This window comes from Cygnus atratus, chromosome 11, assembly GCF_013377495.2.
Source record: "Cygnus atratus isolate AKBS03 ecotype Queensland, Australia chromosome 11, CAtr_DNAZoo_HiC_assembly, whole genome shotgun sequence".
Lineage (NCBI taxonomy): Eukaryota > Metazoa > Chordata > Aves > Anseriformes > Anatidae > Cygnus > Cygnus atratus.
In genome coordinates this window covers 2,887,606-2,903,318 of record NC_066372.1, presented here as the reverse complement: position 1 = coordinate 2,903,318, position 15,713 = coordinate 2,887,606, and the positions used below count along the sequence as shown (strand labels likewise).

At 39.3% G+C, this 15,713-nt stretch overlaps 1 protein-coding gene across 2 annotated transcripts in view; it reads right to left on the bottom strand.

Moving 5' to 3' along the window:
- Positions 1 to 15,713, bottom strand: part of UNC13C (unc-13 homolog C) — a 164,487-nt gene that overhangs the window by 101,291 nt on the left and 47,483 nt on the right. For both annotated transcript variants that reach the window (XM_035553925.2, XM_035553924.2), the window contains 2 exons: positions 10,801 to 11,020; positions 5,233 to 5,460 (listed from right to left, as the gene is read on the bottom strand). In XM_035553925.2, the coding sequence (XP_035409818.1) occupies positions 5,233 to 5,460; positions 10,801 to 11,020 (448 nt within the window). The remainder of the gene's footprint in view (positions 1 to 5,232; positions 5,461 to 10,800; positions 11,021 to 15,713) is intronic.

The following is a 15,713-nucleotide window of genomic DNA, read 5'->3' as shown; positions in this document are numbered from 1 at the left end:
ACTCTAAGCACCCGAGGGATCTGCCAGGACCCGGCAGCCCTCGCGAGGGAGGCTGACGAGGCGTAGGCGGAGCGAGCAGCGCCCCCTCCCCGGCTGTTCAAAAGCAGCCCCTAGGGAGCGTGAGTGACTAGGGCGGGCAAGCAGGGTGTGGTGCGGCAGTTCGCGCAGGCAGGGCGAGCAGGGAGGGGCCCTTGCCGCTTACAGCGGTCTTTGTCTTCGGTACTGGTAGCCTGCTTGCGAGAAACCTGGCCATGGTATCGACCAGGCAGAAAACCATGGCCTCCGCATCTCTTGCAGCCTGTCCAGCTGCGGTCACCGATGTGGCTACTCAGACGGAGGGCTCGGGGAAACACACCGCCGTCCAGGTCTTGGGCTGCAGGGTGTGCCCGAGTCTTCTGTCCATATCCAACAGCAGCAGTGAGGGGTATACCTGTGGGAGGTGTGCCCAGGTTGAAGAGCTGCTCAAACAGGTAGCGGAGCTTCGGGAGGAGGTGAGCAGGCTCAGGAGCATCAGGGAGTCAGAGAGGGAAATTGACTGGTGGAGGTGTACTCTACCCTCTCTGAGACAGACTTAGGAGCCTGCTGCAGCACAGGTGCCTCCTGCTATGCCGAAGACAAAAGTCCCCTCATCCCACAATGTAGTAAGAGGGGACCTAGGCCATGGGGGGGGGAATGGAGGCAGGTTCCTGTTCAGGGTGGTAGGCGAGCCCTGTCCCTGCCCACCTCACCTTCCCATCTACCCTTATGTAACAGGTACGAGGCTCTAGAACACCATAGTCAGAACAATGAAGTAGATGAAAGCCTGTCTCAGTTGGAGAGGGTGCCTAAGGCAAGGCAACCTACACCCTGCATTGCTACATAGTCTGTCAAGAAAGACAGAAGGGTTATTGTCATGGGGGACTCCCTTTTGAAAGGGACAGAGGGCCTGATATGCCGACCGGACCCAACCCACAGGGAAGTCTGTTGTCTCCCCAGGGCTCGGGTGAGAGACTTAGCTAAGAAAGTCAAGCGCCTGGTACAGCCCACCGACTACTACCCGCTACTGGTCTTTCAGGCTGGTAATGACGAGGTAGCAATGAGAAGTCTGAGAGCAATCAAAAGGGACTTTAGGGCTTTGGGGAAACTACTTAAAGGATCAGGGGCACAGGTTGTGTTTGCCTCTGTCCTTCCGATAGGGGGGATCGCTGCTGACAAGCGGGCTCACCACATTAACACGTGGCTTCGGGACTGGTGCAACTGACAGAACTTCGGGTTTTTCGATCAGGGGAAGGTCTACGTGACGCCAGGCCTGCTGTCATCAGATGGGATGCGCCTCTGTCAGAGAGGGGTAAGGATTTTGGATCAGGAGTTGGCAGGGCTGATAGGCAGGGCTGATAGATAGGGCTTTAAACTAGAGTTGAAGGGGGAAGGGGATAAAACCAGGCATGCCGGTGATGAGCTAAGGGATGGTGCGCTAGAGTCAGAGGGACTGTGTGCCAGTGAGGTCCTTCGGTCGGCTCCACAAGTGTATGTTGGGAAGCGCATTTGAAGTGCTTCTACACAAACGCACGCAGTATGAGGAATAAAATGGATGAGCTAGAAGTCTTGGCCAAGTCCCACACCTATGACATCATCGGCATAAGCGAAACCTGGTGAGATGAGTCCTGTGGCTGGTGTGCTGCAATAGATTGTTACAGGCTCTTCAGGAGGGACAGGCAGGGTAGGCGAGGTGGCGGGGTGGCGATGTATGTGAAGCATGGACTGGACTGCGTGGAACTTCAAGTTGGGGATGGCAAAGTTGAGAGCCTCTGGGTAAGGATTAAGGGACGAACAAATAAAGGGGATGTCGTTGTGGGAGTCTATTACAGACCACCCGGCCAGGATGACAACACCGATGAATTATTCTTTGCAGAACTAAGAGATGCCTCAAGATCGGCTCCACTTGTCCTTATGGGGGATTTCAACTTGCCAGATGTCAACTGGGATCACCACACAGCTGACATGAGCAAGTCCAGGAGGTTCATAAAGCACCTAGATGATAACTTCTTGGTGCAGGTGCTAAGGGAGCCAACTAGGAAAGGCGCCCTCCTTGATCTGTTGCTGGAGAACAGAGAGGGTCTTGTGGGAGACGTGGCAACTGGCGGCCATCTCGGTCATAGTGACCATGAAGTGGTTGAGTTTAGAATTTATGGTGACAGAAGGAAAACTGCCACCAAAACGTCAGCCCTGGATATGAGGAAAGCAGACTTCAGGCTGCTCAGGGAACTAGTCAGCAAGGTCCCCTGGGAAGCTGCTTTTGAAGGCATAGGCGTCCATCAGTGCTGGTCAGTCTTTAAGCACTGCCTCCTAAAAGCACAAGATCAGGCGATTCCAAAATATCGGAAGGCAGGCAGGCGGGGCAGAAGGCTGGCCTGGCTGACCAGGGATCTTCTACTGGAGCTTAGGCGGAAAAAGAAAGTGTAGGGCTACTGGAGGGAGGGTCAGGCGATGAGGAAGGAATACAGGGATGCTGTTTGTGTTTGTAGGGAGAAAATTCATGTGGCCAAAGCCTAACTGGAGTTGAAGCTGGCCATGTCTGTGAGAGACAACAAAAAAGGTTTTTTTAGATATGTTAACGGAAAAAGGAGAACCAAAGAAAACATAGGTCCGCTACTTGATGGGGAAGGTCTCCTCACAGACAATGACACAGGCAAAGCAGAGATGTTTAATGCCCTCTTCGCCTCTGTCTTCAATACTGATGATGGGCTTCGGGACCCTGGGTGCCGTGAGCGGGAGGACCATGATGGTGGGAATGACAAACTCCCTACTGACCCTGAACGTGTGTGGGATTTGCTGCTCCACCTGGATCCATACAAGTCCATGGGTCCGGATGGGATCCATCCTAGGGTGCTTAAAGAGCTGGCTGATGTCATTGCGGGACCTCTCTCAATTATTTTTCAACAATCCTGGGAATCTGGAGAGGTCCCAGTAGACTGGAAACTGGCAAATTTTCAAGAAGGGCAAGAAAGAAGACCCTAGCAATTACAGGCCTGTCAGTCTCACATCAGTGCCTGGTAAAATTATGGAGAAGATGATCCTTGAAGTTATTGAAGTGCACCTGGGGAACAATGCAGTCATTGGTCCCAGCCAACATGGGTTCATGAGGATAGGTCCTGCCTAACAAATTTGATTTCCTCTTATGATAAGATCACCCATCTAGTTGATCAAGGGAAACCAGCTGATGTGATCTTTTTGGACTTCAGCAAAGCTGGTGACACGGTTTCCCATAGGATCCTACTGGACAAAATGTCCAGCATACAGCTAAACAAAAACATCATACGATGGGTGAGCAATTGGCTGACGGGCAGGGCTCAAAGGGTTGTGGTTAATGGGGCCACATCTGGCTGGCGGATGGTCACTAGTGGGGTCCCTCAAGGCTCCATTTTAGGGCCAGTCCTCTTCAATGTCTTTATAAATTATTTGGATGTAGGACTAGAAGGTGTTTTGAGCAAATTTGCCGACGACACCAAACTTGGAGGAGTTGTGGACTCGGATGAGGGTGGAAAGGCCTTGCAGAGAGATCTGGACAGATTGGAGAGCTGGGCGATCACCAACCACATGAAGTTTAACAAAGGCAAGGGCCGGGTCCTACACCTGGGACAGGGCAACCCTGGCTATACATACAGACTGGGCGATGAGACGCTGGGGAGCAGCCCCGCAGAGAGGGATCTGGGGGTTGTGGTTGACAGCAAGTTGAATATGAGCCAGCAGTGTGCCCTGGCAGCCAGGAAGGCCAACTGTATCCTGGGACGCATCAAGCACGGTATTGCTAGTCGGTCGAGGGAAGTGATTGTCCCGCTCTACTCTGTGCTGGTCCGGCCTCACCTTGAGTACTGTGTGCAGTTCTGGGCACCACAGTACGAGAAGGACATGAAACTGTTGGAGAGTGTCCAGAGGAGGGCTATGAAGGTGGTGAAGGGCCTAGAGGGGAAGACGTATGAGGAGCGGCTGAGGTCACTGGGCCTGTTCAGCCTGGAGAAGAGGAGGTTGAGGGGGGACCTCATCACAGTCTACAACTTCCTCGCGAAGGGGAGTGGAGAGGCAGGTGACCTATTCACTGTAAACACCAGTGATAGGACCCGCGGGAATGGTGTTAAGCTGAGGCGGGGGAAGTTTAGTCTGGACATCAGGAAGAGGTTCTTCACTGAGAGGGTGGTCGCACACTGGAACAGCCTCCCTAGGGACGTAGTCACTGCACCAAGCCTGTCTGAATTTAAAAAGCGATTGGACTATGCACTTAGTCACGTGGTCTAAACTTTGGGCAGACCTGTGCAGTGCCAAGAGTTGGACTAGATGATCCTTATGGGTCCCTTCCAACTCGGGATATTCTATGATTCTATGATAAGTCAGAAATTCCTTCCAACATCACTTCCTAAATTATTTTACAGTTCCTTTGTGAGGATTGTCTTGATTCTGCAGAACTAAAATCACTATGAGTTTTGCTTCTAAAAGAAAAGAACTGAACCATTCAACAATACAAATGAGTTTTGTACCAACACTAGTAAACTGATAATTACCCTGCACATAGAGTGTATGAAAACATTTGCACATTTACTGAGTAACTGGCAAAGATAATGCCATTTATGTGCTTGGGTATCCTATCATTTGGCTCATAAAGAGCAGTAAAGGACAATCCTGTATTTTTTGTAACAGTGTGAATATATTTAGTCTTACAGAACATATACGGAAAATATTTTGTAAAATCTGTTGGGAAAATTACCCTACATAAAGGTGTGAAACATCAGCACCAAGAACTGATGTTTTAGGAAAGTTTCTATAAAGTAGCAAGAAGTTGCTTGACCTTAATTCAGGCAATAAAAATGGATAAATCTCAAAACAATGGGGTGTGAAATTGTTGAGCTGTAGTGTTAATAGTATTTCAATTGTCATCAACTTTAACTCTTGTAATTGGTTAACAGGGGCAAAAAAAATAAAAATTCTTAAGCACAGGAGATACTGGTAGGAGGTAGAAGAAACAGAACAAGATCTTTTACTTATCTTCCTCCCTAGAGAAGTGGAATATAAAGTACTTTTGCCAACAACTCTTACTTAAAACACTTCCAGTTAGGATGTTACAAATTCGGCCAATTATAGATGCACCAAATTCACAATTTAACATACAGTTCCAGCTCTAACTACAATAAATCTTACTCCTGAACCAGGGGACTAGGAAGGAGAGAACTCTTAGATCACACAAGTCAGAAGAAAATTTACCTGTGATGGTTATTTTTGCTGACCATTTGGATGTCCCATCTAAAACACTTTGTTTTGCTGCTTTTGTATATTGTACAAAATCTTCTTTGGAAATATCAAACATTTCCTGGATCACTTCAAACACCTCTGGTCTATTTTTTTCTCTGATCTTCATTCTTTCCTTCATAGCACTAATAATGTTCTGTGTTTTATCTTCTGCACCATGTTTGGAACTTTTTTCAGCAGCTCCTGAAATCACAGAAAAGGTCAACACATTTATTAAAATATTGCTTTCTTAGTTATTTTTTTTCTCCAGACAATTAGTTCTCCAGACAATTTTTCATACTGCAGTACTCAAAGCAGATGTATGTTTCATGTGGATAATACCAAGACTCTTATAGTTATTCTTTGTGATACCTAAAAATTATCAATTGACTTAGTTTAATATGACAAGTTAATATTCAACTTCAACCAGTTACATGTTATATGCAGAAATATTTGTTGAATCAGTACCATCCAGTACTGATCGATACTGTGAAAACATCAGAACACCTAAATTTTCTTATACGGTTAGGCACGCTGATTCTTTCAGAAGGGTGTACAGAAGTGTTCAGTATCTGACACTGTTTGTTCTGACCTTTGCCTCTGTTACTAGTTAGTTAAATTTAAATAATGAATTTACAAATAATTTCTAAAATTTCATATTCTTTTTTCTCTAATTCAGCGCAATATCTTCATTTCTTTCTCTCTCTCCTTTTACAGTAGGATGATACAGGAAACATATTTGTTCCATTAGGACAAAAATATTATTAACAAAACCAATGTTTAAACCAGCTAATATTTCCACCTCATTTTTCAGAGAATTTTTAGTTTGACAGCAAAGAGATTAACCTGGATTCCTGCTATGCTGTCCCATAGTGGAAATCTAATGAACAATAGAAAGAAGCAGGCATAGCAGCATCAGATAGTTTCTTGACCACTTCCAGATACATCTCAGTATTTACTGACTCTGCCTGCACTCCAGGAAAGTTTTTTCATTCCTTACTTGAACAGTGTTCATAAAAAATGTATAAATTGCAATTATCACATAAATTCACTTAATGGAAGCATTCAAAATCTATTTAATTTAAGTATTGTGATTAGTTTGAGACTACCCTAACTGCCAAACAGTTCTGTAACACTGACTTGACTTCCTCACTCCAGATCAGAGTCTATCACACTTTGTTTCTTCTTCTTTAAACCTCATGAGTGAGCAAAATCAGTTCACAAAAGCTCTGTGCTAACACTGGAATGTTCTGTTCCCTGTCTCTCATAGAGTAGATATGACGTTCAGGTTGCAACTGAATAGATTAAAGAAAATGAAGTTCTAGCACTGGGACCAGCCAGGGAAAGAATACTCTGTTTAATAAACAATTGCGTTTCTGGAAAGAAATAGATGGGGTTAGAGAATCTTATGAAATCTAGTTTTGCATACTAAGAATTATGTGAATCTGCATTACCCTGCTCTTAACAGCTGCAGACCAGGGGTAGGATTTGAGGGAGAGATCTGTAGTCTCCTTCCTTCCTATTATGAAGTAGAAAGATACAGGCCTATTAGTAGATGCAAACTTCAGGGCAGAAGAAAGCAGAGAACCTCCTAAATAAAACAAATATATTTACAACAAAGAAATGCATTTCTTTGCTGCAAAGGCCAGTCTCAATAGAAACTGAATGATGGAACACAGGCTTTGCAGGATCAGTTTTGAGACAGAGTAACAATTGTTTTTGCTGATATGCTGGTAATCATCCATATATCACCTGGAGTGCAACCTGACAGCACACTTTGTTCTCACAGTACTACCAAATATCAAAAAACATAAGAAGAAAGCTGAACAGTAGGCACTAAATTGTGATATTAAAACTCAATCAACACAATACATGTGCTTGTGTGTTATCAAACTTCATGGCTTTTTGTAAAATGCTTCTTGAGTAACCACTCAGGTGAATAATATATATGGAATAGAGAGGTTCTACTCTTCAGTAAAATTTTCATTATTAGTAATTTCAGTAAGTGTATGAGGATGATAGAAGAGATTAAAGTATATTATCTATGTGATAATGACTACTAGACTGCATTAACCTATGATGGTATGTCAGGTCTATCCTATAAAATAATTCTGGAAAAGAAATAAAATACTCAAGTAGTGGTGCTGATTTGTCTGGGACTTCAAAACCACTGCAGCTTTTACTGTAAATAAATAAATTAAAGTATAAGGACACCATGCTGTTACAGGTTTTATTCATAATTCTTCCCAAGAGAGTTGTGGAGAGTCTTCTCTCTCTAAAAGTCATAACCAATCTCAGAGGCACTTTACAGTTCTCTTTATAAAGTGCCCTCTGTCTGTCAGTATAAAGTGTTTCTGATCAATGTATCTGCAATACACATTGCATTGGAATAACTTACAAAAACATGTCCATACTTTTTATCTTGTGTGTGTATGAGGAAAGAAATATCAGACTTTTGTTGTCAGAATGGTATTACAAATATTGGAAGCATAAACTGAAATCCCTGCAGTGCTAAGCAGGCTATTCCAATTCTTGATGAAACTAAAATCATCATCATCACTAGCAGCAATAAGTATATTACCTTTCCAAAAGGTTGGGAAAATATTATCTAGTTAGTCTTTTTAACACAGCTCCTGAGAGGTACAAAGGATTATTGCTCCTTTTAATGGATAGTTAAAAAAAATAAAAAAATGTTAAACAACTTGCTCTGCAATTAGAATTCAGATATTTTAGTGCTGTTCTCACTGTAGAGGAAACTCAGTTCCTTCTCTACAATACCATCAAACGTCATCATATTTTTTGATGGCAGCTTTGTGCCATTCCCACATGTCCTGTCACTGATTACTAGGGAGAAGAGACTGGCGTCTCTGTCTCCACTTCCCTCCTCAGGAAGCTGTAGAGAGCAATGAGGTCACCTCTTAGTCTCCTTTTCTTAAGATTAGACAACCCAAGTGTTCTCAGCCTCTCCTCATAAGACATGAGGAGATTAAGGACACTAAAATTAGGAATTAATACAAAAAGAATTAAATGCAACCATGAAATCAAATACCATCTGGAGAGTTCTCCAGTAATTTTATTTCATGAGTTGATGATCACTGAGCTGCCTGGAAATTGAGACAGGTGGTTCCTGCAAGATGAATGAAAGCAATGTTTTCCATTTTCTTTTAAGGATATAATATCATAACCTAGGGACAAACCATGGACACATTCTGAATGACAATTATGGATTTCTGTAGAAATTCTTACTGATTTTTGAGACAGTATAAAATTGGAATATGCATCAAAATGCAAAATTAAAAGAAGTTTTATGAAAAATCAGCATAGCCTTCTATTTCTACTAAATTTTTATTACAACTGTTTTTGCATCTTCTACTGCTGACAGTATCAACAGCTTTTTTCATGCAGTATTGATCAGACAAATTAAGACAGTATCATAACTTACCTTGTGCAATAAGTTAACAAGCTCCTTTTACCCTGGGGACTAATACAAACTCAGCAAGATTGGAATCAATTGATTTAATATTATACCTAATACTATAAGGAGGCATCTTGCTGAAGGTGAGAAGTCTAACAAATATACTACTGATTTCTTTTTTAAAAACCTAATTTAAAACAAGCTTAGATATTGACCCTGAAGAGCTTTAGATGGTAATTTGTTTCTACAGTCTACATTAGTAGTCATTACATGTAGAATAATAATAATAAAAAAAAGCTTAGAGGCCAGTATGTCCTAGTGACTATAAGTCAGCCAAAATGATGACTGCGCTAAAAATAACCACAATGAAATGCATTCCTTTCACTTTATAGTGTGTTAACATCAGCTGTCTTTACAAATAGCCATTTATCCAACTGTACTGGTCAATTCTTTTTTTTTTTTTTTTTTTTCTTGATTGAACGCTGAAGTCCACATACCTTGTTTCATTGATGTTTAAAATGCTTGAAGTAGCATAATATTCAAACTCACTGCATAATGAATCTGATGAAAAAACATGTCAGGATGCTCAAAAACTTTTGTGTACAAATGTGAATATCAGGAGCCTTCAGATCAGTCAAATACTTTTTGTCCATAGTTTATCTTCTAGAGGTTCACTCTTTCAAAACTAAGCTGTTTAATGTTTACAACATGTTTATAGCACAGATGACTAGCAATCCTATTTATTTTTGCCAGCTCTCTCTCAACCTAATCATTTCTATATTTGTAAAAATTCTGTGAAGACGATATAGCTCTCTGAAGTATTTTTTATGTATTTTGGAGCTGGCAATAATTCATGAGCCAGGGAAACTCTGGAGTGAGTGAGATTTGTTTCAGATAAGTGAAACTGAGGAAAAGCTGAAAATTTTACTCTATGTATTTCAGCTTTAGCCAAGCTTTAGCTGTTACAGGGAAGGATGCCTCTTGTGCCAAGTGCATGTTTGTGTTACCTACAAAAACAGCTCATCTCTTATCAATTTGGCCGCAATTTCTTTCTTTGGAAGTAGGAGAAGTGGGATTGACTTGTAATTATCATTTGAAGGTGTTGTACCACATCCAAGGAAAGGATTGCTAGTTTTGAGTAGTTATAACAGCTCAGCCACTCTGTGGAGGTGTGGCAAAATAAACATTTAAAAACAGTTCCTGTATCCTTGCTTAGCAGGAAGTAAACTGCAACCAAATTAGAGGTAATGTAAACACAGAAATACAAAAGTATTATACTCAGAACTAGCTGACTTGCATGTAGTTTTCCAGTCCAAACAAAAAGATAAAGAAGATGTTTCATCTTAATTCTAGTCCCAAAGTATTTCCTGCTTGATATTTTCCTGGTATATATAGACGATTTGGTATTTGGAAGAGAAAAGATCTGATTTACTCCTCCTATTTTTGTGTTCTTCCCCCTGCCCTGTGGATACTACTATAGTGATTTAACTACTTCTGAAAAGAGAATTACATTTTTAATAGCACTATAATATTCATAAGGTAAATTCGAAAGACCATCTAACAAGTATGTAATATTTATTTTACCTTGCCATCTATATTCTTTAAGATTCCTTTGTTACAATGACTTGAAATAGCAGATATTCTCTCAGCATAATCCTTATTGCTGGCATACTCAAAAGTATTTACAACCACTAACATATGAACCATATGGGTTTACAGAGATAATTTTAATGAGGTATTTTGATTGCTGAAATCATATTACTATGACTACAATGAGTATCCTTAGTATTTTCTTTATCTTTGCTTTGACATTTCTGTTATTCTGAGTTAAAACAAAGAATGTTAACTTCATGAAAGAAATTGCTCTGGATGTTGCCATATGCAATGGAAAGTAAATAATATACTGATGCTACAAAACATTATTTTGCAACTGACCGGCAACATTCCTCATGTTCCAAGAACAAAATTAACTTTCATAGTTTCTGGCTAGATCCTGAACCAAAGAAAATCAACATGTCTTCACTAATTTCTGATGATTTGGCCCTTTATTTCAGAAAATATCTGAGCATACAGACAAAATCAAAAGGTGTCACGTACTGGAAAGTGTTAGATTTACAGAAAATACTCACTCTGCAAACAGTCAGCATTTAGAAGGTCTTGGCACTTCTCATGACATTTAACACCACATTCGGTACATCTCATGCCTTGCCTTGCTATGCCCCAAAGTAGACCTTCACATTCATAACAGTATGTAGGAGTTGTAGCTGTCCAAACTTCAAAGTTATGGGGTGTAGTTGATGATATTGGATAGATCAAAGCCTGCAATGTCTTCTTGAAAACATGTATTTTCTGTTGAGTGAGAAAAAAACATATCAGGACTTCTCTTAAGTACTGCTTCGTACAAGTGAACTTGGAATTAAAGAATGTCATTACACTTCCAATATTAATAATAATAATATCAGAATATGCATAGAAGTATTAATTCATCTGTGAAATACTGATTTACTTATTTCTTCTTGTCCTTTGAAAACAAAGGAAGTCTGGATGACCTTTATGACTGATTACAGAAATGGGAGAATTAAGTTGGAAACAGTTCAGTCAATTATTTTATTAACAGAGCCCTACATACGTTCTTCTATGTCTTGAGGCAGAAATTAAAAAATTTATTAGCATTGCATTCCCTGATGCTTTTTAGTTATCTAACATTATTTCTCAATATTTAAACACTTCCTATGGGGACTTAGGCACACTGCACAGAATATACCTTGATTATATACACTGCTATTCCTTAATACTAATGTCTGAATAATCTCATCATCAAATTAAACCAGGTTAAATTTTACAGTTCTGTATTCCCATTGTAGCATGCTGATGGTTTCCTTTTTAGGAACCAAGATGATTTTTACCTAATAAGCAAGAATGATCCATTCTCTTAGAAACAGACACCCGTTTCTTTGACTTTTTTGGCTTATAGCAGCCATGACCAGTTCTAGAAAGAGCGCAGTTACCAGCTGTTCACTGATTAGTATTACAAACAACTTGAATCTCAGCTCCTTAGTGCTTAACGAGCTGAAAACTGACAAAGCAGTCACTGGAGTATTATATAAAAGATAGGGTTATATAGCATCACTGATCTGATTTGTTTACTCAAGCTTTGTTTTTAGGCACCCAGATCTTTCAAGTCCTTCAAGTCCAGTTGATTTACTGAACATAAGAAAAACTCTGCAGTCTGTAAGCAGCAATTGGACTGTACACAAAAATATGACCTTGCTTCATTTTTTCATTAAATGCACAGGTAGCTGCCATGAATGTATTAGAAGTTCTAGACCTATTCCCTTACAAATCAATAGATTGCTTCTGATAGGAAGAAACCACATGAAAAAAGGTAGCACAGTCAGAAGTAGGATATTTCTGAAAATCCGTTCTACCATCACTTCATCTTGTGTGGATATAACACAAAGTAATGCTGGTTGTGTAGCTGTAGCAAACTGGGGAAAAACGTTTTGGAATTTGTGTGGTTTGTTCATATGAACTTTGTATTTACTGCTACAGTTCTGATTACATATAAAAAAACATGGCTAGGTTAGAATACCAGTTAAGAGTATGAATATACTCAAAGGATTGAACTTCCTTAAGCGACAAGAAATAGCTTAAGGGTGGAGTCAGAGAAACAGAAAAGGAATTTAAACTGGAACCAAGAAAATACAACCATTATTGTTTGATCTATGTATTTCTTCCACAAGGGCTGTAGCTGCAGTTTTCAACTGATTATACTCAGTTACAGTGCTTGTTAAGACTAATAATTTTAATATTTCTTCACCTGTGGTAAGCACACGTCAAATACAAGATGTTATCCTCTCTAACAGTATGTTGACATGTTCTTGTGTTTATGTGCCTGCATCTCCCCTTGAATATATGGGATACTCTGCTACTAATAATTTGTCTAATAAAAATAAAAGATTTATTTTGTACATATTTGCATAACATTGCATACTCAGAGCCATCAAATAATTAACATTTGCTACCACATAAAAACCATTACATTGTAGTTATAAAGCAACTGGTTCATAGTTTCAAGCACTGGAAGTAATGAAAACAAATGGTGTTAAGTAGCTTAGGGTTTAATAGCTGTGATTTAAGGTTGCTAGTTACATTCTAATAACAACTTCTACTCTGTGAAATCACGCATTTCATGGGCATTTGATCCTAGCACCTCTGTGTACACTGTAAAGCTAGGAAAAGAAACTAATACAGGAGGAATGACTAAAAAAAATATTGAGTTGCTCTCAAGTGGTCTTTTCTTAGCCTTTTCTAAAAACTTAGCTATCTAGTAACTCTCCTTAAAGAAAGGGAGGTCTATTTTGGTTTAATTTGGAAGTTTAAGAGGGAGTGGGCTAGTCACAACCACCTAAGACAGAAAAGTTTGTCTTTGTACATATTTCTGCCCCCTGCTCCTCATGTTACAGCTTACTAGCTATGGAGATCAAAAAGAAAACTTCCAAAACAACCCAAAATGAATTTATGCTGCTTGTTGAGGAACTGTGTTTCTTAGAAAGCAGAAACCACCAGGTCTTTGAATATTTCTTTGCAAATGACTCTTACACTCCTGAACTCTGGTAGCATCAGTATAAATCTCACCCTTTCACCCTAATTCAGCCTCACAGATTTTTCATAAGTTATAAATCATTTTGGTATTCTGCCAGTAACTTTTATCTGCTTCTGAAAGAGCAGTAAGTAATGAAATGGCACAGCTCAAAACGCCTTGTAGTATACGTCCTAGTATAAATGAAGTTTTCAGCTGAAAGACACAATCTAAATATCAGTTTTGCTGCTGAATATGATCTTTCCCTTTCTAGGCTGCTGTCTTGTTAATAAAACAAAGCACAATTTTAAAGGAGAATTGTATTTATCTTACTGCTAATAGGCTTTCTTTCCTAGTACTTTGCTCCACTTAAAAGTATCTATTATATGCATGGCAATATTTAGTATTGTTAACATATAGGAGGGTTCTTTATTTATCTGCCTATCCTTCCAAGTGAAGTTTATATCTCTCATATATTACTTCAGATACTTTCTCAATGTCAGCTATGTATTATTTTCACAAAGTTGCGTCTCTACATATTTGCTCAGCAAAGCAATTAAATGGATTCTGAAGAGAAAGCATATGCTTAAGCTTCACTGAAGTTAATACTTTGACAGTGCTTAAAACATCTTTGGATCAGAGTTGAGAACATACAAACTCACGGGGTCATGAACATGATATACCAGAAGGATAGCAGTGTTGAGTGGCAAAGCTCACAGTATTTATCCTCATGATTTATTTTTTTGAGTAAGTGCCATTGGAATTTTTAATAAAAAGCATTAGTTCAAGTAATTTCCATACTGAAGACAGTTTTGTAACTAATTTAACCAGTCAAATAACCTGCTTCCATCAGAGTCACTAATATTCCCTCCAGAAAAAGTTGAGGGAAAGTAAAAAGTAAAAAGCAAAAAGCAGAAAACCCTTAATCAGAGGAATAACTTGCCCAAAGGGTATTCTCTACCTTAACTTTCATCAGTGACTATTATTTAATCTGGTTTTGTGGACAGTATCTGAAGAATTGTTTTGTCCCTGAAAGTATCTGTTCTTTTTGTTTTCATAACTTGCCCTACTTTGTTTTGGTGATGCCTCAGGGTATTAAGTTCTGCTGGCCACTTGCAGACTAAGTAGAAAAGTATTGCTTTTCATGTGTTTTAAATGTTGCAAGTCAGTTTTACCACCTGTACTGTTGTCCTTGTATCTATTCTAGAAAGAGCACTCACTTGCTTTTTTTACTTTAGTACATTTAACAAGGGCTGGCATAAGACAGGCTTCTCTTATTCATCTGCTCTTTGAGGTAAAAATTATATTTTCCTCATCAAATTAACTTTTATATTTTTAAATTATTTTTGTTGTCTGACTTTCCACTGATGTTTTTGTTTAAAGATTGCTAAGAATTATCTATTTCTAGTACTCAGTTCTCCATTTAGTCTGGATTAAATTGAGATTAGAGTACAATGACATAAGAATATTTTTGGTACATTTTTACCTTTTAGTTTCTCCTGGATCATAGTTCATTAGCTTTTCATGATTGAAAACAACCAGTGGAGAAATGTTTACATTGAGTGGCCCACTGATATTTCTTCTTTTCCTCAACAGTACTTCTTAACTCAGAATCTAGTAGTGCAGTCCATATTATTCTTTCTTATCCTGCATTTTCTAGCAATTAGTACCAACTCCATAAGTTATTTGCACCTTTAGTCATCCAAACTCCCAACCTGGTAGTCCTTACATGAAGGCGGGCATACAATTGAATAGTTGAACCTGAATTTGTTGTCACAAAAGATAGTAATATTTATGAGTGGAAATTTTTTTGCTTAGTAGACATTTTTCAGTAAAGCGCATGGAATAGTTTAGGGTCTGTTCACTAAAACCAGATATTTTTGTATGAGCTATAACATAGCTGAAAAATGTTATTTTGCACCAATTGCATGACATAAGTCTGTTCTCTAGAATTTTCCCTCAGCCTTACAATACTTCTTAAGATTCCATAGTTGTTCTTTGCTTTGTCAACCTTTCTTGCTATTTTAAGATTGCAGAACAAAATAAATGTTGAAAGTTCATTTCAAACAACAGCTGTTTCCTATCTCATCGATCCATCCATAAGCATTACCAAATTGTTCCTTTATGATTACCATATAAACACAAAAAGTTCACAACAAATCAGAGAGGAGTGATAGATGTGTGTACACTTGTGATATGGGTTTTATTTCCCAGAATGACTGTCGACATTCTGCTTTTCCATTCTGCTATGGACCTTAACAACAATACAAGAAAAAGTCAACATTCCATTTTTTTTTTTTCAATGTTGGATATATTCTAGAATACTATGTTTGCACAAGAAATATGAGGAAAACCAAAGGGAAAATTTGAGGAACACAAAATATTTTATACATTTAAGTTAATGCTTCTCTTTAAGCATGCTGAGTTCAGCCATATAAATCTGCTTGCATCACAATTTAA